The sequence below is a fragment of the Fopius arisanus genome, unplaced genomic scaffold (genome assembly GCF_000806365.1).
Source record: "Fopius arisanus strain USDA-PBARC FA_bdor unplaced genomic scaffold, ASM80636v1 scaffold00058, whole genome shotgun sequence".
In the NCBI taxonomy this organism is placed as follows: domain Eukaryota; kingdom Metazoa; phylum Arthropoda; class Insecta; order Hymenoptera; family Braconidae; genus Fopius; species Fopius arisanus.
In genome coordinates this window covers 559907-587342 of record NW_011887797.1, presented here as the reverse complement: position 1 = coordinate 587342, position 27436 = coordinate 559907, and the positions used below count along the sequence as shown (strand labels likewise).

Below are 27436 nucleotides of genomic sequence, written 5' to 3'. Positions count from 1 at the left end.
AGCCAATGATACCCCAAACGATCAGTACCGTCCATCCAATGGCAACACAACCTCAGGGATATTCTGACAAGCGTAGAAAAACTTGTCGTCAACAGCGCGGCCGCCATTTTACGTTAGCCGATTACTCGCGCGGTGCGGAACCCCATCGGCTGTGATCTTGGCAGATCGCAAATACCGTGTTGTAATATCGAGTGGCGATCATCAAAACGGCACCGTCTGCCGTGACGTGATCCCACAAGTGCCGTATTATCATAATATTTAAAAAAGAGGGTTAATGTGCGGGGTGATAAAGGTTTGACGATTTGTCGTTGTCGTCCGCGTCGATTTCGCGCGCCCATTAGAGAGACCAGCGAGAGTGAGAGAGGTGTAGGGGGACACGAGAGAGAGAGAGAAAAAGGGGGGGACGAGAGTTGAAGAAAAAAAGGGGAATAGTGGATGAGAAAAAAAAAAGTGAAGAAGAAGAGAGAGGGAGGCCCACCGAGGAGGAGAGATAGTTAAGATGGTGCCAGTGGAGCTCGGGTGCGTTATCGTCGCTGGTTGCTGGTAGGAGAGAGGAAAAACGGCGTGCGCCCAGCCAGTGTGACACGGTGTGTTGATCGGTGCGCGCGGTGTTATTCATTGTCGTCATAAGAAAGTTGTATTCGCGCCGTTTCATCAGTCCTCAGGAGCGAGTCCATCTCATCCACTGGATTAAAACTACGGCGACAATCCAAAATTCACACCAAAATAACCAATCCAAAATTACACCATTGTTAAATACATAAACTCACCACATGGCTGCACATGTCAACCAATTCTCCATTATCAATCCCTCGATTATTGATAATTCTGGTTTTTTATAGTTTTGGCAGTTATTATCATCATCATCACCATCATCACCATCGAGTGGGGAATAAAAAAGGGAGAAAAGGGAGAATAGGTAGTGTGAAATATTGATAATAAATACAAGGAATATCAGTGGTTTTTACGATCATCTCGGAGCCATCGTCTAGGTGTTAAATTTGAGGAAATAGTCGTGTGTGTGTGTGTGCGTGTGAGTGTTGATCTTGTAGAAGAGCCATCGCGTCGAAGCAGCGTTGCCCGCCGCCGAGATCCTCGCGGCGTCACCAGCGCCCCAGTGGCTCATCGGAGCGGCTGTTGTACGCGGCTCCTCACACGCGCCCCAAGTGAAACGTCGTCCTCTAGACAACTACCTCCATTTATCCCACCACTGCTGCCTTGACAAAGTTGTGTTATTGTTGTGTTGAACGACTTGAACAACCCAGAGAGTTAGTGACCAAGTGGACGACAGTGTGATCATCGAGAGGATTCGATATTTTACATTTAACGACATTTTACATACAACATTACGACCACCACTATTCTCATCAACCATCAATTTCGGAGGTTTCGATGTGCAACACCATTGTTTGACACTTTAGCCGTCATTTTGACATCTGTTTGACAAGAGTTTGACATTATTTTGGGGGCATTATTTTGCCTGTGGACATTAAGCCACATATCAGTCTGTGTATCTGTCTCTCTCGTTGGCCAACGCTAATTGTCAAAGTGGTGGGACCAGCTGCAGCAATCACCACCATTGCCAGTTGTCGTGGTAGAGATTGGGCGGAGGGTAGATTTGGAATTAGCGAGATTCGAATACTCGTTTTATCATAAAATTCATCGAGGATGCCCGATGGCTGATGCCGCGGCAAAGCGTGTACGAGGACGCTTCGCGCGCCGCACTTATTCACATCATTGTTATTATCACAAATCGAGTTATGAGAGTAATGCGGTGAGAGATCAAATCCATCGCGTGTCATCACCTTATTCAACAGCTCATTACATTTATTATTCAGCATTGTCCTCGCGGCGACCCAAGGATTAGAACACTTGTGCATTGTTTAAAGCATCTTCAAGATTAATCTGAGACATGGCAGATCACCTAGTTGACGGGCCGCCCAATAAGCGACCCAAACTTGGAGATGGCTTTCAGGGGCCCTCCGATTCAGCGGGTAAGATTACTATATCTACATTTTATTCAATACCTTGAGATTATTTATTGTTATTACTGGGGTTCTGGGAGGCTGCGATACACGACGCGGGATAACCTAGCAAATTTTTTACTCAACTCCTTCCATCCACCTATTATTTTTACATTTTTTTATTACTCCGTGTGTGGATAATCATTTTTCCTATGAATTCGTGGATCGGTATCTCGATTTTAATTTGGAGCACATGTCGCGTTGAATATCTTTTTTGGGGATTGTTTAGTGGAGTTAAATTGTTGTATTTCTCTTGATTTAGAATATATTCATGATTCATTTCAGGTGAGCCCAAGAATTTCTTTTTTTTTCTCATAATTTTCGGTTCATCTCGATAAAAAGTATGGAATTTTGAATTTCAAGCTTCGATTTTCATGAAATAATCAGTCATTTACGAAGAAATTATCGGAATTATTCGATTTGTGGGGATTTTTCCGTGGGTGGCACCTGGAAATCATCTCGAGCGACGCTAATTGCCATTATCACTCGATATTTCTGTAACATTTAACTCTGGAGCGATGTAAAAGTCAAGCCCTCACTCGTGATGCACTTGCTCACTGAAATATATTGTGTGTATCGGTGGGGTAATTGTTATTCTGAAATTCGCGGTGACAAATCCCTCGGGATGCAATTTCTCTGGGTTATGTATTCCTCTTGATATTGTTGTTACCCCATTCATTACATAGTTACTGTATTATAGATTTTGTAGCGCATGATGGATGTATACAGCATTTTGAAAGTTTATTTAAACAACATATTACTGCTCGCATGGAGCTACGCACTAACTGTTTATTCTTCTTCCAACTACATTTATCACCCAAGGCGCTACTTTAATATCATTAACACAAGAGAATTAGGATTAGGGGTGTTTGAGCCTAAATTTGATTTCTCCTTTTAATTTTCAATGATAATCCGAGTTTTTCAATGGGGGAGGGGAGATTCAATAAAATCAGATAGAGTAATTGTTTTTTTTTTCATTCATCTGGGAGTTTGAGTTTAAAAACAGCCATTTCATCATTATCATCATCATAATAAGGAGAAATTTAGAATGAGAGCAAAATAACTCCGAAGATTTGAAGGCAATATTTGATTTTAAAATCGTAAAAATGTGATATATGTAGTGGGTATGGCGCCTATAATGATGCACCATGCTTACACAAACTTCGGGGGAGGCAGTGGTAACTTACAACAAATGGGACCGCCGCAACAACTACACCTGCAACAGCATCAGATGCAGCATTGGAACAACAGTACTACCCAAAGAAGAAGTAAATATTAAATGACAAAAAGAGAGAGAATCATTGAGGGAATAAAATGATATTAGAGTCAAGAGTTTCACCTCAAGCTGTTTGTCGATTAAATAAATCAGACGTCCTCCCACTGTGTCACCGTTACCATTGTTCACCAGATTATTTCACTTGAATATTTTTATTATAGTGATTATTGAGGGAGAGACGGTATTCCAATTATTTGAAAATGCATTCGTCGTTCGGATTACTTCAACGTATCTTGATTAAATTAACAGACATGCGGCAAACATACGCAGAGCTGAAATTTTCGGAGTTTAGAGAATTTAGGGGTGAATCAGCAGGAGTAACAGATTCTCTGCGTTTGTTTATTGTTGATACACTCGGTAGGGTAGTGAGGATAATGATATTTTAGTGGCACTCATCGCAGGCAAGGTCTTGTAGATCATCTGCATTTTCTATTGAGGGAGAAATAAATCGACTTTGTATACATTTTTTTTTTACATTAGAGAAGTGTTTTTACCCTTCTATGTGTAGATTTGTTATTTTCCTTTACACGGCACGACGATTTTTCGAGTTTACGTTTTTTTCTCATTGTATCTGTATTATTGTTTCAAAATTGTCAGTATTTACGTGTTTTTTTTTTTTGAGTTCATGACTCGGGCTGAAAATTTCCCGTGAACGACAGATTCATCCAACTGTTTGATTTCTACGCATGACTCTTTACAGTTTGCCTATCGTAGCTTTGCCGCTTTTTACAGAAAACAATAAATAAATAGTTCAGCACGACTTTAGTATTACAGAAAATTTTGATAGTCAAAGTGAAGAATTTTGGTTATAGATTGTTAAGAATATTTAATTTCTGTAGTTGTTACGCTCCCTTCAGTTTTGCTCGTGCGGTGTATGTCTCATGTCTTATTTATTTTGGGTATTTGTTTGTCTATTCCTTTTTTTTTACAAGTAGAATCTGTAAATACGTATTCATCATTGCTCTCGTATTTTTTATCGAAATAATTTATTGGTAATCGGCGATTCGATCAGTCGAATGGCTCAAGTATCGGGTTCGATGAATATTGAAATTGAGATGGTTTCAAGCCTTTAGATACTGAATTTATTTCTTAAATAAAAAGCTATGGTGACGGTACTAACCCTACCCTCATTAAATAACTAACGTAATATCGGTGTCTTTTGGTACACATCTTAATTTATCCACAAGATATTGAACACTCATTGATTTATTATGGACCATTTGAGATTGCCAGAAGCTCATTTTTTTTATTTGAATTGTTACTCCCGTAGATTACATAACGAACACAGATATGTTTGATCTTGAAAATGATCTCCCCGACGATCTACTATCATCGGGGTCCTGGGGTTCTGCCACGGAGAGCGCTAAACCACCAGCAACAGGTCCAGGACCCGGGCAACAGAATGGAGCGCTCGACTCGGAACTTCGTCAGCATGTACAGCAACAGCAACAATTATCCCATCATCTTATTCAGCAACAGGTAAAGGTCTCAGTGAAAAAAATTTCATTTATTCCCATTAAGGCCCGATTCTATCTAAATTACTAAAAGCTAAGTTGTAACAATACAATCGAGCCTTAACCAAAATATTCAACTCAACGACCACTAATGGTTTATTTTGTCTGTATTACAGGGCAACAAAAATTTAGTACCGAATTCGCTAGTTATGACTGGTACTTTGACCAGTAAAAGTCCAAATATGCAGTCACCACCGAATGTATCGGTCTCCAAGGGTGTGGTGGATCAACAGATGGTTGTTAACCTGGGAAATTTGCCCAGCAGTATAGCGAGCTCACTTGCTAACAATCAGATGTCGATTGTTAATTCCATGGGGAATCTACAGTCGTCGATGAGCATGGCCGGCAGTAATCCAGCAATGTCAATGCCAGGAGGCATGAATGCTAGTTTAGTTATGACGAGTAGTGCAACGGGGAATAATCCGATGGGGGGAATGGCTGGTGGAGGTCTTATTGTGGCTAATAGTCTGAATAAACAGCCTTTAAATACCGTGAGTATCCCAACAATTATTCAAATAATTATGCAACGAAACATTCATAATTCCCTGAATGTCTTATCAGTGAACTGAAACAATTGACACAATTTATTTAATTTTCAGGTAACGATGATGAACCCAAACTCCCAGGGTGTTCATCATCCGCAGGGTCCCCACGGTGTCCCAATGCAGAATGGTCCAGCAATATTGAATGCCCGTGCTGTGGCAATGCAGCAGCAGCAGCAGGCACAAGCTCAGGCACAGGCCCAAGCTCAAGCCCAGGCTCAGGCACAAGCTCAGGCCCAGCAGCAGGCGCACTTGGTGGGTCAGGCAAGGGGTCAGAGTCCCCATCAGGTTCATCAAGGTGGTATTGTTGGTCCAGGCCAAGGTGGTCCCAGAATGCAACCACCACCCAACATGTCTAACATGGGCACTATGGGGCAGATGGGTGGTAATAGCCCGTATGGTTATGGTAAGTATCATTGATATTATTTAACGGCTGGGGCGCGTATCTAGAGGTCTGCTTCCACCCGGTACAGGTTCACCGGGAAGTGGCCTAGGTACTGGCGTCAATGTAGCAGCTGTGAATCCTGTCTGCGTAGTTACCCCACTTCAGCGAGGCGTTGGCAATATGACCTCGATGCAGGGAAGATTCAGTGCTCCTGGTGGTCCCATTGGTGCTGGAAATGTTATTGGTGGTCAAGAGGGGGGAATGGCTCAACAGGCACAACCACCAGCACCTAGTCCAGCTCAGCCACAATCTGGTGCTCCAACTGGTGGCCAAGCTGGACCACAGCAAGCCACACAGGGACAATTGGCCGGCGGTAGCACGCAGTCAGGTAAGTCATGACTTTCAGTCGTCATTTTTTATTTTTAAGGGGTATGCTCGTCTCGACGTTCATGTCATTCGCGAAATAAATATATCATTTACTCATTCAATTTATCACTTGTCCTGGAAATCTAATTCCACCTGTTCATTTTCACATTGAGCCTCACGAATTCATTGTCCTAGTTTTGCTATTTTAAATTGCTATTTTCTGAAACATTAAGAATTTTTTTTTTTTACTGCCGTGTATGAATTATATATTGTGGAATTTTTAATTATCGAATTTATTGAGTCAATTGGATTTGGAAAATTTGGGGAAAGAAAAATTTTTAGGATGGTAAATTGTTATTATTTTTTTCAATAATGATAATGACGAGACGACCATACTGCCTTAAGCCCCCGTCCCCAGAGCCCCCAAAAAAAAGAATTCTTAATGGCACGTAACTCAGGTACACCATCATCCACTGCCGATCCAGAGCACCGAAAGCTCATTCAACAGCAATTGGTACTACTTCTGCACGCCCACAAGTGTCAGATAAGAGAACGTCAGTCAAATGGTGAAACATGGAGATGTACATTGCCACATTGCAAAACGATGAAAAACGTATTGAGCCACATGACGACGTGCAATGATGGTAAAGAGTGTCAAGTGCCCCACTGCAGTTCATCGAGACAGATAATAACCCACTGGAAGCAGTGCCAGAGGAGTGATTGTCCTGTTTGTCTGCCCCTGAAGCAGGCCGATAAGAATAAAACAACAGCTGCTAATATTCGTGCAGCAGCAGTGGCAGCAGCTGCTGGTGGCCAACAGCAGAATAATCAACAGCAGGAGCAACAGCAACAACAGCAACAGCCACCTCAATCACAGCAGCAACAGCAGCAACAACAACAGCCACAGCAACAACAGCAACCAAATCCAAGCCCCCAAGATATGAGAAGAGCATACGATGCACTTGGTATGATTTGTCCCACGACGACACCTGGTGTACCACCAGGTCAAGTTGCTGGTCGTGGTGTTAGAATACCAGGACCACCTGGTATGACTGGACCCACTGGGACCATGACAACGGGAGTGAGACTCTCCCAGCCACAGCAACAAAATCAACCGGGTCAATCGATTGTTGGTGCTAATCAGCAAGTTGTTGCGCCAAATGTATCACTTCCACTCAGCTCAGATCCAACGACGGTATCGTCTGGTGCTGGTAACAATCAGCCTGTCACAACGACAGGTCAGGCTGGTGCAGCAGCTGCTGCAGCAGCTAATATACAACAATCTGTCAGCAGTATGCAACAATTATTCGGTTTAAATGACTCCGGACAGCCTGCATTACTCAATGAGAACAGATTATCAAATCTTCAATTGCCAGGTGGATTGCAACCCAATCAAGTGACAGCAACACCTGTACAGGGGACCAAAGAGTGGCATCAGTCAGTTACTCCAGATCTCAGGAATCATCTTGTACATAAATTAGTGCAAGCGATATTTCCAGCCCCAGATCCACAAGCCATGTTTGACAAGAGATTGCACAATCTCGTGGCTTATGCGAGAAAAGTCGAGGGTGATATGTACGAAATGGCGAACTCTAGGTCTGAGTATTATCATCTACTGGCTGAGAAGATATACAAAATACAGAAGGAACTTGAGGAGAAGAGGCAAAAACGTAAGGAGCAGCAGTTGGCGCAGTTACAGCATCAGCCAGCAGCTCAAAATGCTGGTGGTGGTAATTTAAGGCCGTGTGCACCACCAGCTGTTAGTGCAGCTGTACCACCAGGCCCCAGGGCTGTACCTCCAAATTTACGAAGTCATTCACCAGGTATGGGACAGATCAATACACTACCAGGAATGACAATGTCCCACAACAGAATGGCATTCAATCAGCCACCCCAGTCTCAGGCTCAGTCCCAACAGAATCAGTCTCAACTGCAGCAGCAGCAACAACAACAACAACAGCAGCAGCAGCAGCAGCAACAGCAACAGCAGCAACAGCAGCAGCAGCAGCAGAATAGCATGCTAGTGGGACCACCGGGACCGAGTCCCAATGGCCAGGCAAGCTCCAATCCCAATCTTGTATCCAATCCCGGTCTTGTTCCATTTGGACAACAACAGATGTCCCAAGGAAACTTAACGACAACCACAGCGTCAGCAACTACTAGTCAATTTCCAACGTCAAATGGTACAGCAGGACTTCCAAACAGTTCACCAGTTCAAAATCAACACCAATTTCCAGATCTTATGAAGGCAAGACTCGCGGCACAGCAGCAGGCACAGGCTCAGGCACAAACACAAGCGTCTCAGCAGTCGACAAATGCCCAAACTCCAAATACAAATATACCATCGATTCCGCAGGCTCCATCGCCCTTCAGCAGTATGCAGCAACAAAATAATCAACAGGGGAATCAACAATTTACCAATACTCGACCACTATCAGCATCTACACCCAGTGATAATGGAATATCTGTGACAACACCACAGACGATACCACCACCAGCCTCGAGTGGACCCAGTCCTGGGCCTGCACCAACGACGAATGGACCACAATCTGTAACGTCAACACCAACAACACCGCTGGTACCATCTCTGATGACACCCAATCAGACTGGTCCATCGTCGAGTCAAACACCACCTCATCCAGGAACAACACCATCACCCGGTGGTCTTGCAAGTCTTGGAAAAGGTATGACATCCCAGGAGAGAGCTGCACTCAATGCTGGAAGAAGTTCCTCAATGTCTTCCCAAATGGCAGCCATCACAGCAGCTCTTGATCGTGACAATTCACCGAGTCCGCCCACCAATAATAACAAGGGCAAAGGTCTTGACTCCATTAAGGAGGAGAATATCAAGATGGAGATCAAGCAAGAGGATTGCTCGGAGAATCATACGATAGATGGGGGTAAAAATGTAAATAATGATGTGACAATTAAGACGGAAATTAAGACAGAGCCAATGGAGGAGACGAGTGGGGATGGGGTGATCAAGGAGGAGCCTGTTGGTATCAAGGAGGAGCCCAGGACACCTATGTCAGTGGCTGATGGATCGACTTCGGATATTAAACCTGTTGTACCTGTGCCCATCGAGCCCAGTGGCACTTCCACCGACAAGAGACGATTGTGCTTGTTTAAACCTGACGAATTGCGTCAGGCCCTCATGCCAACTCTTGAAAAATTGTACAGACAGGATCCTGAGTCGATACCATTCAGACAACCAGTTGATCCTCATGCACTTGGCATTCCCGATTACTTTGATATTGTTAAAAAACCCATGGATCTATCGACAATCAAGAGGAAACTCGACACAGGACAGTACAGTGATCCATGGGAGTACGTCGACGATGTATGGATGATGTTCGATAATGCCTGGCTGTACAATCGAAAAACTTCACGTGTTTACAAATATTGTACTAAGCTATCGGAAGTTTTCGAGACGGAGATTGATCCTGTGATGCAGGCACTTGGGTACTGCTGTGGGAGAAAGTATACGTTCAATCCTCAGGTGCTTTGTTGCTATGGAAAGCAACTATGCACGATACCGAGGGATGCCAAGTACTACTCGTACAAGAATAGGTCAGTTGAAAGTTTTTCTTTAATAAATAATTAACACATGTTGGATTTATTTGCACAGAATTCATCACCCAGAACTCCTAGACAGTTCTAGTTATTATTTTATAGTTTAAGCATGAAATTATCTACACGGTTTTTTATCTTGACATTTTTCCTCGATTGAGTTTACCCCAAGATTTATTCACATCGATGACAATCAAGTTATCGAATGATTATTACCACCAAAAGGAAAACTGTTAATCTACAATGTTTAAAACTTGGTGGAGAGTCAATCAATAGCGTCTCCAGCTGTGGAGTTAATAATGCCTTCTTCCTCGGTTTCACTAGATTTTACTAGATTGAACTATTTAGTTATGATAATTTCATTCATTCATTTGTCTTTTGTTGCGCAATTGAATGTACGTCAGTTTTTTCAATCCTGAAAATTGACACCCCAAGTGCGCAATAATAACGACGGGTTAATTAACCTTTTTCAGTGAAAAATACTGATTAAGGTCAGTCCCCTGAACGACATTAATTATTTTATGAGTATAAACTTTTATTTCCAATATTTTATCACTGCTTCTTCAGTTATATTTATTCTAACGCTTGCACATTGTTCTTTGTATGTTACCTACATTGTGAACGTGGAAAAACGCACAAACACACGCAATTCCTCGTTTGTCGCTTGGCCCTTGCTGTTCCCTGCTTATTCCAAATTTATCATCAACTGATGAACAAATTTTTTTTCAAATTTGGTCATTTGGAATCTTTGGACACTCACTGACATCAACCAATTGGAACAAATAATCATTTTAAAAAAATTCGTACACATTACGAATATTTAAAAAATCACCACGCGGACTGGACTGATGATCATATGGTCCTTAAAACAATAAATTATTGAACAATTGTTGTGGAAAAAATAGTATAAAGGGGTATGGTTCTCTTTCTGACAGATACACCTTCTGTCAAAAATGTTTCAACGACATTCCTGGTGACACTGTGACGTTGGGCGAAGATCCGACACAACCGCAGACGTGAGTATTTCTTTTCTATAATCCACTGACCTCTAGATAATTTATGGAAATACGTTGTATCGTTTGTAGACAAATTAAAAAGGAGCAGTTCCAAGAGATGAAGAATGATCACTTGGAATTGGAGCCGTTCGTTCTTTGTATAGACTGTGGGAGAAAAGTTCATCAAATCTGCGTACTTCATTTGGAGCACATATGGCCTCAAGGGTAAGCATTTTCATTTTCTAAAAATACCGCTCACCGAGCTGAATAACTCTTTAAAACATTCCCCAGTTTTAATTCACTTATTGGTCATTTCAGATTTACCTGTGATAATTGTCTGAAGAAGAAAGGCCAAAAGCGCAAAGAGAATAAATTCAGTGCCAAACGTCTACCAGTAACGAAATTAGGCACCTACATTGAAACACGAGTTAACAATTTCTTGAAAAAGAAAGAGGCACGTGCTGGTGAAGTTGCAATACGTGTTGTTGCATCGAGTGATAAGATGGTAGAGGTTAAACCGGGAATGAGAAGTAGATTTGTTGAGAACAAAGATATGCCCGGTGAATTTCCGTACAGGGCGAAAGCTCTGTTTGCATTTGAGGATATTGATGGCACTGATGTATGTTTCTTTGGTATGCACGTGCAAGAATATGGAAGTGAGTGTGCGGCACCTAATACGAGGCGAGTGTACATTGCGTATCTTGACTCTGTACATTTCTTCTATCCAAGAAATTGTCGAACAGCTGTCTATCACGAGATTTTACTTGGCTACCTCGACTACACGAAACAACTTGGGTGAGTATTCAATTTTATCTTCTCTTATTCACTCTTCGATTTGTTTCGATTGATATTCGAATGGATAAGATGGAGAATGTTCTGTTTTGTTCTGTGGATTTTAATTGGCTGATGTTTTTTCCAGATTCACAATGGCTCACATCTGGGCGTGCCCACCATCCGAGGGCGATGACTACATTTTTCACTGCCATCCGCCAGACCAAAAAATCCCAAAGCCCAAGAGACTACAGGAGTGGTACAAAAATATGCTGCAGAAAGGGGAGAAGGAGAGGATAGTCATTGATTATAAGGTACACGAGAATAATTCGAGTTATAATGATATGTATTAGTCCCTGTGTTATCCATTCATGAAATTTTATGAGTGGTTGTCAAGAGGGACTTACATCAACTCCGGACGAAAGCTAATGTTCGATGTTTCTGATGAATTTTGAGCATAGGATTGTCTGGATACAAAGTCTGTTGAATTATATTCAAACTACAGAATAATGCGATTCAAAAAATATTGATTTTTATGGTTTTCTGCGCAATTTTTTTTCTTTTTTTTTCTCAGACATTAAATAAAAAGTCACTTTCCTGCTCCAGAAATCCTTGATAAGGCCCCGGGACCAGTGGTTGCAGGGCTTTCACATAATTGTCCTCAGCACAATTGAATTCGCGTTGATTATTATTTTTTTTTAATAATTGACATCTCAAGTGTGCAATAATAAATGAGAGGCTAATTAACCTTTCTCAGTTGAAAATGCTGACCAAGGCCAGTCCCCTGAACGACACTTATATACCAAAGGGATTACGTTTCATGAATATATTGGCTATAATTTATTGCCATTGTAGTTTTATGGGCTCCTTACGCAGTTGGCTGCATGTTAATTGTTCATGTTAAAAAAAAAATTACTCTAAATGCGTATTCGCAATTCAACAAGTAAATTAACGTAGTCGGTCTTCTGAAAAATGTCTATTGGTATTCGACATCCCTGATTTTATTGATTTAATTCGCCATTAAATTTACGTAAAATTTTCCTTGCAATTTAATTATAATAATTGATGTTCATTGAAAATTGATTTAATAGAAGACGATTATAATCACCAATTCCCCGAATTTCTGTCACCAGGATATCCTGAAACAAGCGATGGAAGACAAGCTATCATCAGCAGCAGACCTTCCCTACTTCGAGGGTGATTTTTGGCCAAACGTTCTTGAGGAGAGTATCAAGGAGCTCGATCAGGAGGAAGAGGAGAAGAGAAAGCAGGCTGAAGCTGCTGAGGCGGCAGCTGCTGCCAGCGCAATATTCTCAATGACTGACGATGCTGAAACTGGCCCCGATGGCAAGAAAAAGGGCCAGAAGAAAGCGAAAAAATCCAACAAATCCAAAGCGAATCAACGTAAAAATAGTAAAAAATCGAATACACCTCAGACTGGAAATGACCTATCAGCGAAGATATTCGCTACGATGGAGAAGCATAAAGAGGTGTTCTTCGTTATCAGGTTGCACAGTGCCCAGAGTGCTGCTAGTTTAGCGCCAATTCAGGATCCAGATCCAGTGATAAACTGCGATTTGATGGACGGTCGTGATGCCTTCCTCACGATGGCGAGAGAAAGACACTACGAATTTTCATCCCTGAGACGTGCGAAATTCAGTTCAATGTCAATGCTCTACGAGCTTCACAATCAGGGACAAGATAAATTCGTGTACACCTGTAATAATTGCAAGAGCCACGTGGAAACAAGGTACCACTGTACTGTCTGTGATGATTTTGATCTCTGTATTAGTTGTAAAGAAACAGATGGACACTCACATCCAATGGACAAACTTGGCTTTGGTCTCGATGATGGATCATCAGCGGCTGATGCTAAACAAACAAATCCCCAGGAGGCGAGGAAATTATCGATTCAACGGTGCATACAGTCGCTGGTGCACGCGTGTCAATGCAGAGACGCGAATTGCAGATTACCGAGCTGTCAGAAGATGAAGAGAGTGGTTCAGCATACGAAGGTCTGCAAGAGAAAAACAAACGGTGGCTGTCCAATATGCAAACAACTCATTGCCCTGTGCTGTTATCATGCCAAACACTGCCAGGAGACCAAGTGTCTTGTACCATTCTGCTCTAATATCAAGCACAAATTGAAACAGCAACAGTTGCAGCAGAGATTACAACAGGCACAATTACTGAGAAGACGAATGGCTGTGATGAATACACGACCAACGGGTCAAGTAAGTGCTGTACAGCCAGGACAACCGAGTACCTCCAATGTTGCCATGACAGCTGGTGTTGCTATGAAACCAGGTGTAAGTCCAACAAATCTTCCATCACCCCATCAGCCTGGAATTGGGCTGAAACCAACGACCCAGACACCGCCAGCTCATGTGTTACAAGTGGTCAAACAAGTCCAGGAGGAGGCCGCCAGACAACAAGCGCCACACGCTGGTTATGGTAAAGTGACACCCGGTGGTGGTGTCGGTGTTGGTGGTGGTGTGGGTGTTGGTGTTGGTGTTGGTGTTAATGCACAGGGTGGTGGGGTTATGCCACCACCTCAGATGCAGAGGCTAATGCCAGGATTACTTCCCAACGCTGGTGGAACTCATTTGATATCGATGGACCAGTGGACGCCGAGGTATCAGCAGAATGCTGTGATGCAGCAGAATCCTGGACTGAGACAACAGGCACCCCAACAGCTAATGCAGCAACCGGGCCACCAGGTGCAGCAAAACGTGGGAATGGGTGGACAAATACCAAGACAAACTGGCGTTATAGGTGGACCAGTGGGACAAGTGCCCCAGAATCAAGTGGGTCCAGCGAATAAACAAGCATTACAACAACTAATGGCAACATTGAGAAGTCCAAGTACACCAGAGCAACAGGGCCAAATTCTTCAAATACTCAAGAGTAATCCACCACTGATGGCGGCGTTTATAAAACAAAGGCAACAGCAGAGTGGACAGCACGGTGGTCAGGTTGGTCCAATGGGCCAGAATCAGTCACAGCAGCAACAAAACACTGCTGGTTTACAGCACATAATGTCCCAGCAACAGCAGCATCAGCAGCAACATCCACAGGGTAGAATGCAGATGCAGCAAGCAATGTTAAATACTCAACAACAGGGTCAGCAGGGTCAACCACAGGGACAAGTGGTGGGATCACATGGGGCACAAGTACCAAATGTACCACAGCCTCAGTGGTATCAGCAGCAGATGTTGGTGATGAAGCAGAGGCAGCAGCAGCAACAACAGCAGCAGCAGCAGCAGCAGCAACAACAGCAGCAACACCAGCAGCAGCAGCAAGTCCAACAGCCCCAGCAACAGGGACAGTCACAACAATTTACCCAACCACCTGCACCACCTTATGGTCAACAGAGGCCTATCAGGCCATCACACCTCGGCTATGGTGGATTTACAGATCAGGGATATGGGCAGCCCGGATTGAAACCAACACCACCACCTGTTCCATCGCCTCAGGGTGTTATGGGACCACCTGGTATATCAGTGCAGCAGCAGTTAATGCAGTCTGTACGATCACCACCACCAATAAGATCACCACAACCAAATCCATCGCCAAGACCGGTGCAATCACCGAGAAATCAACCAGTACCATCGCCAAGAGCTGGACCTGTACCTTCACCACATCATCATCCGGGTCATGGTACACCGACTCATTCACCAGCTCATGAACTTGGTGGGCCAAGTGAGATGATGCTATCGCAACTTGGTGGTGGTGCGCAACCAACTGGACATCCAGCTACAATGCCACATCATCCATCACCAGCACCACCAACGACAAGTGGTGCTGATGCTGGTGATGTTACACCAATGACGCCGCAGGATCAATTGTCAAAATTCGTCGAGGGATTGTAGTGACTGTTATCGGTATGACCGGTTCTAAGTGATAATCGACGACGAACTAATCAGAATCACGATACTGGTAACAACCACGTGCTGTGACACTAATCGGGGAATCTATGGTACGAGATTTTAGACAATGCGTTGAGTTTTATCTTTCCTATTTTTTTTCTCTCTCTCTCTCTCTTTTCTTTTTCATCACTTGTGCGCGAAACGTCATCTCGTGATCATTGCCCCTTCTGTACATTTGTACACTAATTACTTATTTTATTTAATGAAAAAAAAAAACATGAACTTTTTTAAACGTAATGAGATCGTTGAGAGGACGTGCAAACGTGTGCCAAGACTGTGTTACTTCCTCTCGCGATGGTAATTTCCGAGCCAAGAGTCAATGCACGTTATTAAATACAATTTCCCCCTCTCTTTTTCCCCTCCCCCCGGTGGGACCCTATGACTTGAAGAGAAGAGTTTATTGGCCGGTGTGATAATTAAAATATTTGAGTTATTAAAACGGCAGTATTGAGCTCCTGTTGTTGAATCAACGAACTCTCGGTGTTGGTGACGTGGTACAGCTGGTTAATTTAATTATCGTTTTTTTTCCCCCCCAAGGACTGAATATAGAAAAACTCGAAGTAATAAAAAAATTTTTTAACACAAACTGAGACTATCGCCAACTAATCCCCAAATCCACGAATCTCCCTGTTGCTACGCTGTTTCCACCTGAAGATACATTAAATCGATGAAGGAGACTAAACAAAATTAAAATGGAAAAAAAAGTTCCTCGCTACCGCTTGGTCTGCGGAATCGAGCGAAATCGTACAAATGTGTTGTGTATACTTAACGTTAATTAATATTAAAAACAAAGAAGAATATAGTAATATAAAGATGATACGGTGAAGCTATTGAAAAAATAATAATAAATAATGTTTTTTGGACACATCCCGCTAACCAAATCATCTCTGTGACGATAATATATATGCATATATATATATATATATATATAAATATATATATATATAAACTTTAAGAGAATAACTGTCTGTTGCGTACGTTTGGTAACGCCAGAGTTTGTGGTGCGTTCAATTGAAGCCGTTTTTTTAAGCACACGAAGAACAAAAGACGTTTTTTTGTGATTTCCATGAGATAATGACGAAATGTATTTTATGTCACTGCAGTTGATGGTCCCATGAGTCCTTGATGATTGTATCTCAATATGTTTTTAATTACCAGCGCTTTTAATCGCCAATAGGATAAAAAAAAACGATACGTTACCCCCTCCCACCACTCGTTTCCCCCAAAATATTTAAATGTCAGAGATTGACACACGTGCTCATGTGATTATCAACTGATCCGGTAATTTATATGATGATGTAGATGATTGATTGAGATGATTTAAGTGATTATGAAACAATGTGAATCGTGTTGAATGTGACGAGAGTATTTTTCGTTGATGCCACTGCTGAATTTGTGTATAGACCAATCAAAAGAGGGATGAATAATATTTGAGCTGTGGCTAATGCGAATTTTGTGAGTGAATTAGTTAAGTGGGACAATTGACGGTTTATTAAACTAATAACCGACATACGGTGGGTGTTTTAGTAATGTGTGTGAGAGAGAGGATGAGAGAGAGAGGAGAGAGAGTAATGAAATAAAGAAAAAAAAAACTTGCGCGTAAATCAAATGATGTGTTTGTACGCGCACTATTTATCCCTACACTGTACATACAATACTATTATCACGATAATAATAATTATTATTCATTTACCTGCCTATCATAAATTTATTGATTATTATCCATTATTAATTATTGATATGAACATAGGATATTGTAACGTTTTAATAAATAAATGAAGAAAAGTAAGAAATTCAAAATGGAGGATTTACACGCGATTGAAATTCAATTATTATAGTAACATTAATAACATTATTTTCACATCTGGTGATGTGAGGCTAATATGCTACGTGATTATGCCAGTGCTGTATCATAGAGAAAATACTTTAAACTTATTGTTTTTCCTTTTTTTTTAATAACAATTGTTTTTTTTTTCTTTTCTGACAGAACTATTTAATACTTATTATTGAAGACTCGTCGATAATTCGTCCATCGTGTTGAATGAGGAAATGATTATCATTTTTTTCACTCGTGAAAATAAAAGGTTTTTCATTTTGATGATTTTTTATTTTTCTTTTAATAATGTAGCCCCTTCAGTGACATTCTGCAATCGTTTTTACAGCGAATTGCCGAATTCAAATGAATTACTGTATAAAGATAAACAATGAGAAGACAAATTGAGCGCCTCCAATCAACTAAATCATCTGCATTCATGTTCTTACAGTGATCGATTGTTGAACAGATGATTTCAATTGAATTACATGTATTTTGTAAATATGAACGCGTGAGAAGGGCCAATGATTTCCTGATGTGATTCACTTGGGATTGATTGAGTGGCCCGATGACAGGTGTATTTTTCATCAGGTGAAATAATGAGTGCAACTGGGTGATTGAGAATTGTAGAAAAGTGGATAATGATTATGACAAACGTGAAATTTTTTAAATAAAACCCAAAAGTATTTGGCTTAGTATGGCTGTGTCTAGGGCAGTGTTGTAAATCTGATGGAGGGGTGGGTTGGCGGGAGGGTGGATGTTTAGGTATTCGGTAGATAAAATATTAAGGAATAATGGAAAAATATGATGACAGAAACTAAGGTTCGAATGCTACGCGTACCAAAGCTGTACCACCGTATTTAATAATCAATATACGATACCTGGAGATTTCAATGACTGACCACGAGGTAAATCAGCTTTTCATCCCCGATGTTATTTCCTTTTTTACTCATTCAATGTGTCGAATGCATTGAGATTGGCCTACACTGTACGTAAATATTGATAGTTTATTGATTATTAAATGACAATGTGTATCGATATTGCCATCGGTGATGGAAAATTACCGATTGTTCATTGAAATCTCCCAAAATATCTCGATATATCACGAATAATGGAGCATTAATTATGGATTTATACTTAAATGCGTTGGTACACGTAGCCTTTGTGGCAATTTGCTATTATATTAACTAGAGGTGATTTATACAACGCTATACAAATATATATTATACAATTGTTTTCCTCCAGCTCTTACTCTATCCCTTGAAACGTCTTTTTTTTATATTATTGAGAGAATTGTCGTGGCAGACTCGTCTGTCCGTATGTGTATAATGAAATAAAAATTTAATTATTGATTAATTAGTCCATTACAAATGACAACGTATGTATTATAAATACTGAGTGACCGAGGAAAATTAATACTGATAATAGTGTAATTAATTATTACCATTATCATTGAAGTACCGAGAATAGAGTTAATAATTTTTATTATGACTCTTTTGTGAATAGTCATATAAATTATCTGATTGAAGGAAAATTATTAATGATATTGTAATGTTTATTCCTTGGGGAAAGCTTCACTATTTTTTTTCTCCCTCTTCGGTTTTATTAAAATCCCATGTGAATGTGGTATCAAGTATTTCTATTTCCTCATAGCGTAGGAGTTTTATATATATTTTTTTTCTCTTCACTCCTCCATTTATTTTTATTTTTTCTCCACTTTGCGATTTAATTTCACTCCCACTCGCATCAAATCGCGGGTTTCAGGGGTGTAAAGTGTATGTGTACTCCATGTTTATTTAATTTATTGTTTTTTTATTTCATCTCTTTTTGTCGCTTGGGATTTTGTCAATCAAAAAAAAACACGAGAGAGAAGGAAAATGTGAAAATCAATAGCGAGAATGGTCTTGCGGTGGACGGCCAACTCCCGCCTTTCTACCCTCCTGTTCCTCAAATTATCTATGTAATAACTTTTTAATGGTTTACGTTTCAAATACAATTGCATATAAATATTAATCACGTTTCCATGTTAGATCCATCCCACCATGATTTCCTCATATGTTTTGTCGAGGGAATTTACTGTGAGCTTTCCAGACCAATCGAGCATTTTCATATAATTTATTTACTCCTGGCCTTCAACAAAATTCCTGCAAAATGCCGTACAACATAACGGCATTATTTCGTTAAAATTCAGGTGATTCAGGTGATAAAAAAAAATATTTGCGGCGATGAGAAAATTGTTTTTCTGTTAATTCAAGAGAAAAATTTCATGTAAATTATTGTTTAACAAATGTTTCAAGAATAATGGACTATGGAATTTGAAAAACTCTCTCCAAAATTAACACCAGATATTCCTGAATAATTATCTTCGTTACTAATTTTTAAATAAAATTGACTGGATTGCATGTCTGAAATTTTGAAAATTCATAGTACTTCCCTGAATTGTTAGTGCAAAATTACAATAAATTACTCCAGTCTGATTTAACTTGCATTACCACAAGTAAACAACGACTGTGTGACCGATAAATTTCATAAAAATCACTGCCCGACTCTCAAACAGTCGCTTTTCCTTAAAAATAATTAAAAATCACAATAACTCAAAAGCATAGCGAATTGTCACGAGTGCCGTGTGTTTCTGAATCAACAGTAATTGTTGATAAATCATCATTCTCCAGTGGATAAAGTCATTTACAAATAAACATAATAGCAGAGTACTCAATTTTGTATTAAACAATTTCATTTCCGGGCAAATAAAAGATAGATAACAGCGTGCGAAGGACGTCACAGAGTCCCTTGGAATCGCGGATGTAAATAATTTTTCAAACGAGAATAAATGCATAATGTGTAACAAAAATTAATGAATAAATTAATTGAAGTAAGTAAACAAATAAACGATATGCCGATGTGCGTAACGCATAATGATTCTGACATGAAGCGCTCAATGTACAGATACGTGGTAATTCTTCTCGTTCTTTGTACCATGAAATTACCTACTGATAATATATTATTAATAATTAAGTAACAATATAAACTATTTATTCATTCGCCTGGTCGTTATAACGCAGATTATACCTTTTATAATTTTATTTTTACAATATTCTTCAATTATTCATTTGAAAGAAAAATATTCATTTGTCTCAGAGCCTCAAACCGATTCACGAGAATCAAAGTGATTGACATCGAAATATGAACAGAAATAATATTTTTGTTATTCGTCTGTAAAGGTAGTATATTTATTTGTATAAAAAAAAAATCATTTATTGGTAAATAGTTATCACCACGTAATTATCGATAAAACATACCGTCACACCGAGGAATAAAGTGATAATCATATCCGGGTGATTATATTTCAGAGCAGTGGAAAATTATTAGGAAAAATCAAAGACGTATTTCATGTTAAGGGGTAAGATTATTTAAAATAGATGAATTGAGTAATGAAATCGGTGATGTGTATAATCGTGTAATGAGGATAAATATGTGAAAATGAATTCCTTCGACTCGAATAATTAACGATTTTTCCGCTTGTTTCGTTATAGATTTATTACCGGTTGAAGTCATTCACTTTCGCATCGAGGTTCGCTTCCAAAGAGTAATCATTTATTATTTCACTCGAATAATCTTGCACGCCCCACAGAGGATTTATATATTCTCATGATTAAATAACGCCGAAAGCCAAACTATTACCTCGTATTTAATATTACTGTAATATAGGCTTTTCTGGAGAAGAGATTTGTTGAGAAATTGAAAGCTCTTTGGAAGCTCCTTGTGGCTCTGAAAATGGAGATATTATTTATTTCCTTTTAGATTAACAAAAAAAAAAACATTTCAATCGTAAATGAAGAAAATCTAGAAAAAATTGAAAATAACGAGAGATAAATTTGAGAACAAGAACAATACAAATATTATAAATATGCGTTAATTAGTGTAATGATATATCACTAGTCTACAAACAGAACTAACAGGACAAAATGAATTATATGAATTTAAAAGTAACTGTAAATGTAAGATAAACGTTATAACTGTGTATAAGATGCCGACGATTGTGGTGTGAAAATCACCAATTCGTCGATTTATGAAAAACTATGAAGTGAAGTAATACCGAGCAAGATTAACTATTGAACCTAATCGTAATTATAGTGCGTAATGACGAGGACGTTATTCTGTAAGAATTAAACAATTATTACTGTACAATTCACAAGAAATCACTTACCGATAGCTGTCTGCAGTAGTAATATCGCCAAGGCATTTATTGATTTTATACAATAAACTATGCAAACTTTAATTGAGTTTATGTCAATTTAACCATTTGGAATTACTTAACTTGCGGATTCAAACGGACCGCCTATTCTGCGCAGTGGTGGCGACGCAGTGACCCAGTCAGACGCAGATGCGGCTGTCTCTGGAACTTCTGGAATTCTCGTTTATCCCCTCGAAATAACTCCGAATTAAATCGAACTAACCTACCTGCACCACAAATGACGTCTCTACTCGGAGTCTGTTATTTCTCATTTTCTCATCGTTTTATGAAATCGAATAATTGAGTCAATGGATTTTGATTCTGTTTCGAGATCTCTGCCGCCCCTGGTCGAGGGTAAAATTCACGGATATTTAAAACTTGTCATCAGTGAATTGATTTGGCATCGGACAAGACCTGGGGATGTTACTGTTATCGCTTCCTGGTGGGGTGAGACAGACAGTGCTCATTTTCGACCAATGGACCCCACAATGGACAGCACTCGCACCGTCTCCGAGACCATCGAAACCTACGCCATAAAAACTAATTTCGATTTATTCGAAGAATACCTGACAAATTGTGGAACTGTAGACCTCATAATAATCTCAGAGCCCCTGAACGAGATCGTTGGAACAGCACAAATATCTGACCTGCAGGAAATATTCAGAGGTAAACCTTACATCCAATACTGCAGTATAATTAATAGAGTTGGAACAAAAATAGGAGATATTCCAGTGAATCTGACGTTATCGAAGGCCCAAAGAACTCCTAGAAAAATCAAACAAAGAAAACCCCAGCTTCCATCCTTTCCCGACGATCTGTCGGAGTACAACCTGGATTTCGCCCTGAGAAAAACCCTCACTCACCACAATACCCCACCAACTGAGGAAAAACCGTTCCACAAACCTGAAGACAACATCTACCGATCGATACTCAAAGACAAACGATTCACCACCAATAGAGGAATCGAAAAATCAAATCCCAAAGTGACAGATAAATTAGTGGCACAAGTAGTTGCAAGAGCCCAGAAACTGCGTGGGGTGCTGATGAGGGAAACTAGAGAAGAGGACTCATTAGAAGTGGATGGAAATTCCACCGAGAGTTACCGATCCTCGGGGGCTCTCCAGGATCCTGATACAGCCCTCTACAACTACTTCATAGGCTCGACCATGACCCAGAAGGACGAAAAAAGTGCATTGGAGAAATTACGATCGACATCACCAACTCCCAGCCTCATAGACTTCGCTGCCGAGACGATAAGCTCCTGCAGAGAGGATAAAATCTCCAACCGGCTGCCCTATTCCCGAGGAAATACAGAGGACTTATCCTCAAATGTACTGGACGAAGAGGAAGAATCGAATCGTCTGGTGGTGCAACAGAAAGAGGCAACGCCCATGGATTACGTGGACAGTCTACGAATAGCAGTGGATTCCCTATCACTGACACCAGCTGGCTACAGAAGAGTAAAGTCCTCCTGCCTGACTCGAGGAGATGGGGCCCCCACGTCAGTAACTTACTTTGTCCAGTACGATGCAGCATTCGCAAACGTCAAAAAATACAATAAGAAGGTCATCAACGAGAGCAAAAAACCAGTGAAGATATCGTCGAGGAGACAAGAGGGACAGGTCATTCATTTCCACCACGAGGCAGTCTACAATCTTCCGCGATCACATCTCCATCTTCAAATGAACATGCCCTTGAAATTCAAGATCTTCAATCGTCACCTGGAGCAGAGAACACCCACCGAGCTTGGGGTGGGCTGTGTCTACATCAGAGAAGCTGCCAAATCTCCTCACCTAAGCTCCACACAAAAGCTCGCCATCGTCAAGAAAGGAATAAAGATTGGGGAGCTGAAGGTGACAATTGAGCTAGGATGTGATAAGATTCATTTTGGGAGACAATTCATCGAAGCTGTCACGATGGCAAAGGAGAATATCCCAGTCCTTGAGCTATCTCGTGACAGTGCAAATAATTTAAGTCGATACAAGTGTATGACTGGGAATGAATCCAAAACCAGTGGTAATAACACTGGAGTGACATCAGTTCCTGATCACAGATCGTGTCCTTCCAGGCACGAGGGAAGCGAGAGAAATTCTCAGAAGTCATCGAGGAGGATAGAACCCCCCAAGAGGACTGAGGAGAAAATAAAAACGCGGACTCCTTGGATACCAGAGGAGAAAATTCTTCTTCACGGGTTAATTCACATAATTGAGGGAAGAAATTTGCCACGAATGGACACTTACATCGTCTGCAGGGCCCTGTGGAAGCAGGACAAGTCCTCCAGCCGAGTCTGCGCTAATACAACGAATCCTCATTACAATTTCCACCAGATAATGTCACTCATGTATGGGTTGGAACTCCTGGAGAGAACGAAAGACAACTGCATAATCACTGAGGTCTACTCTAAAAATCAGACAGACGAAGATAGTCTCATTGGAATATCAAAATTATCAGTTCACCAGCTGTACCTGGCCTTCAGGGATCCCCTGGGTCTTCAAAATTTATTGAAATCCACGTACCCAGTGATAAGTGTCGATGATTGGGTTCCAATCGTAGATCCAGTCACTGGAAAACTCTGTGGGGAGCTCTCAGCTCTTGTGGCTCTTGGCACTGCTGATCAGATTGCTCTTCTGGAAATGACGAGGGGTCTCCAAGGTGGATATTCCCCAGGGGATTCCCCAAGAAGTAAAAACCTGCAGGCTGCCTCAAGGGTCTCCAGTGTTCGAACTCAGGAGTGTCAGACTGAAATATCCACAGTCTCAGAGGTAAAACTCACAGATTCACGACTGAATATAGAGGAATGCCGAGAGGAGACAGTGCTGCACACTATTGTGGATAAACTAGCTCAGGCTCTGGCAGCCCCCAGGATAATCACTAATCAGGAAGCCCAGACTGAGTTTCAAATTCCCACTAGGGAGTCTGATCATCACAAGGTGGAGATCAACTCCAATCCCCAGGTGCTGAGCTCGAATCCATCGAATAGCAACAGTTTCTCAGGGGAGAGTTTCGAGTGTCCACGAGATACTTTCGGGACATCAAGGGAAATTTACAGGAGTGTGGGTGTGGGAGCTGAGTTTAATGAGCCTGCAGGTCAGAATAATCAAACGATAAATATCGATGACTATAATTCGACTGCAGCGTCGGTTGACAAGAGGTTGGAAAAGCCCAGTTCGTCGAAGAATGAGAATCCTCCCCTGCTGATGAGACACGAGGATCCAGACGAGGACTCTGAGGATGAGGAGGGGTTTAGGGCGATTATTGAGGTGGAATGTGCCCTACATTTGCCAACAGTGGAGCTGTCAAGTGGACCAGTGGAGCCCAGCACTTACGTCACCTTCCAGAAGACTCCAGGGGGTCGAGATGAGAGGACTGACGTCTGCCCCTACAGTTGCAATCCTCGATACGACTGGAGATGCGACACAAAATTGTCCACTGATTTATTGACGAACGAGAAGATGAGACTTATAATGAAGGTGTGGAGATTGCTGGATGCTGAAGCCGATGACGCGATCAATCCAGATAAAGATATTGTAATTGGATTCTCAGCTGTTGATCTGTCAGTTCTGACAGCTGGATTTCCGGTGGTATCCGGATGGTTCCACATCAATGATTTCTCTGGAAAATCTAATGGACAGTTGAAGGTCTCAGTGACACCCTTGGACAACATCTCGTCGTTTTCCAGGGGTGGAGGGACTTGGAGAGGACAGACCCCACAGGATCACTCGAATATTTCTTCACCTTATCCAGCGGACCTGGAAAAAATCGCTATGGGGAATAATCCACCGACAGTCCCTGAAATTCCAGTGGAATGTCCCCAGATTCCAGGTGAAGGGGCCCTTGAAATCGCCCTGGGGCTCGGGGATGCCTCCATGTCGTTCCTGTCATCTTCCCTGAAACAAAAATTAACAGAATTAGACGAGATCAAGCAACGCCTGCAGTCTCGTCTGCTGAACGTCACTAGCACAGCATTTGAAGACGATTTCGATAATGATTTCGATTTCGAGGGGGAGATTGACCACGAGGATGACGACAGCAATGGAAATAATTTGAACGTCGAGTCCACACCTAGGATGCCCCATCTTGTGAGTCATGAGGGATTGGAGAATGGCTTAGGAGCCGTCAATAATGGAATAACAAATGGAAATTGTGAGACTTTTGGGGAAATTCAGAGCAATAAATATCCACAGGGCGGCAGTGACAATACAAACAGTCTAGAGGTGAATTTAACGGACACTGGATACTCCTCGACCTCCAACCTTCATCAAACAGTCACTAATGGTCACAGGAACGAAGTATTAGACATCTCGCAGAATCCAGTGGCTAATGGACAACACGAGGACCAGACGTTTCCAGCCAGAGGCACTCGAATGCACATAAGTCATTTATTGGATAAACTCTCAATGCAGCTGACAACAGCCCCTGCTCCCATCACAAATCTCCCGATGAAGAGGAATATAATGGACCTTATCAGCAGCCTGAGAAGAAATAACAACAATTTTTCCAGTGACATAAAGTGCAATCGCCAGGCGAACGTTCGAACAGTTCCAACTCAGACTGACGTTAATTTTACCAGTAATGATTCCGAAGTGAAGACCGAGACGAAGAGGAATAATTCGAGTGTCAGTAATGAAGAGGATTCCTTCCGAGAGGACGAGATCCCAGCGAAGACCCAAAGGAGGGAGAAGGTGTCGACGATTGTCAGAGAGGAATTGATGAATGACGATCAGAATGATTCATCAGAGTACGATGAACTATCGACTCATCTGATGACGTCGAATATTCGACATCTAGATGCTGATGACATGTTGAATCCTCTTCTGTACAGACATGCACTACCAGATATTTCTGATTTACCTGAATTGTCAGAGGTCCAGGAAACTGGCCAGTCATCCAGTCCCTCGGTAACACCTGAGGATGACACACTTGAGAGACTGGACTCCAGGTACTCCGAGAGTTTTAGTGCAACGATAAACAAGAGTCTTGGGAGATTGAGCAATTTTTTAGATGGGGAATCCACCTGTCGTGTTCCTCGATTATCTCCGAATACTGAGAGCACTGAGTTGTTTCGCGTGACTCCCTCTGGGGTTCTTGAGAGTACCGATGGAAATATCGATGTAACTGTTATTCATAAACCTTGTAATGATGAACTGATGGCCAGCAACAGCATGGAATCGACTACTAGTGACTCTGGGGATAATGCACTGCAAACTGGGACTGAGATCGATGATAATAGCTCGTTGAATTCGGAGACTTCGGTATCAGCGGTATCGAGGCAAGCACCCGATGGGGGAAATACTGTGGAGGATCCTGGGAGGCCCGTTTTGATTAAGGGGACGCAGAGCTCGGAGGATTCATGTGGGAATTAAATTCAGAAGCAAATCCATCGATTTATTCAGTCAATTAGTTAACTGCGATAAAGACATTTGACCTGCTCTCAATTTTTCGTGGATATCTCGGGAATGAAGAGAGATACAGGAATTTTCATTACTACCTTTTTTGCAGAGCAATCTGCGAAGTTGAAAGAAGGTTTATATGAAAGTTTCGGTATCTTCAGTTATTTAGGAGATATTCGTCAATAATTGGAAGATTGCCAAAGGCACTTGTACTAGTTTATTAATTCACTGCGGATTCCTTGAGTGATTTATCTCGGGAACTATCGATTTGAGGAGAAAAAAGCAAAAGAATTTTTTTGATCAAAGTTTAATTGGCTACAAAAAAGTTCCCCAAGGTTTTCTCGTGAAATCGATAGTTTTCGGGGTAAATCGATTTTTGAGATAAAAAAAAATTGAAGAATCGAATTATTTCACTTTAATTCATTTGTCTGACGAATGTTATTATTTTTTGTAGGTCTTTTAGCAACAATTTATCCATGAAATACTATCTAATTACCTAGGGTATACTCGAGGCATTTACTATTTCAATATTTTTTATATAATCTTTCTGTAAATAGAAAACAATTTTTCTTAGTATTATGAGTATAAGGATTGTAAATATACTTTACGAAATTAAAATAATAAAAC

General features: G+C 41.1%; 2 protein-coding genes across 7 annotated transcripts; both read left to right on the top strand.

The window, feature by feature from the left end:
* The first annotated feature begins 111 nt into the window (after positions 1 to 111).
* On the top strand, positions 112 to 17064 carry nej (nejire). Of its 6 annotated transcripts, none has more exons than XM_011308164.1 (12): positions 112 to 1994; positions 3146 to 3292; positions 4571 to 4779; positions 4931 to 5305; positions 5414 to 5762; positions 5830 to 6129; positions 6566 to 9677; positions 10583 to 10693; positions 10763 to 10897; positions 10991 to 11467; positions 11592 to 11757; positions 12577 to 17064. In XM_011308164.1, the coding sequence occupies exons 1-12, from the start codon at positions 1913 to 1915 to the stop codon at positions 15313 to 15315; spliced, it is 8202 nt and encodes a 2733-aa protein (XP_011306466.1). In that variant the 5' UTR covers positions 112 to 1912; the 3' UTR covers positions 15316 to 17064. The 6 variants fall into 6 exon arrangements, with proteins under 6 accessions (XP_011306466.1, XP_011306471.1, XP_011306467.1 ...); XM_011308169.1 differs by having other exon boundaries at positions 4571 to 4785; positions 5893 to 6129; XM_011308165.1 differs by having other exon boundaries at positions 4571 to 4785; positions 6593 to 9677.
* A 4564-nt stretch (positions 17065 to 21628) lies between these two features.
* On the top strand, positions 21629 to 27395 carry LOC105268530 (uncharacterized). Its single transcript, XM_011308162.1, has one exon. It carries the CDS (start codon positions 21728 to 21730, stop codon positions 26780 to 26782), a length of 5055 nt encoding a protein of 1684 aa, XP_011306464.1. The 5' UTR covers positions 21629 to 21727; the 3' UTR covers positions 26783 to 27395.
* Positions 27396 to 27436: the final 41 nt, after the last annotated feature.

Bases quoted from the DNA above. Each gene is read 5' to 3' on its own strand.
- nej (XM_011308163.1), top strand. From the start codon at position 1,913: ATGGCAGATCACCTAGTTGACGGGCCGCCCAATAAGCGACCCAAACTT. The intron at 10,694-10,762 runs GTGAGTATTTCT...TATCGTTTGTAG, and splicing joins GATCCGACACAACCGCAGAC to ACAAATTAAAAAGGAGCAGT. The intron at 11,468-11,591 runs GTGAGTATTCAA...TGTTTTTTCCAG, and splicing joins GACTACACGAAACAACTTGG to ATTCACAATGGCTCACATCT.
- LOC105268530 (XM_011308162.1), top strand. From the start codon at position 21,728: ATGGATTTTGATTCTGTTTCGAGATCTCTGCCGCCCCTGGTCGAGGGT.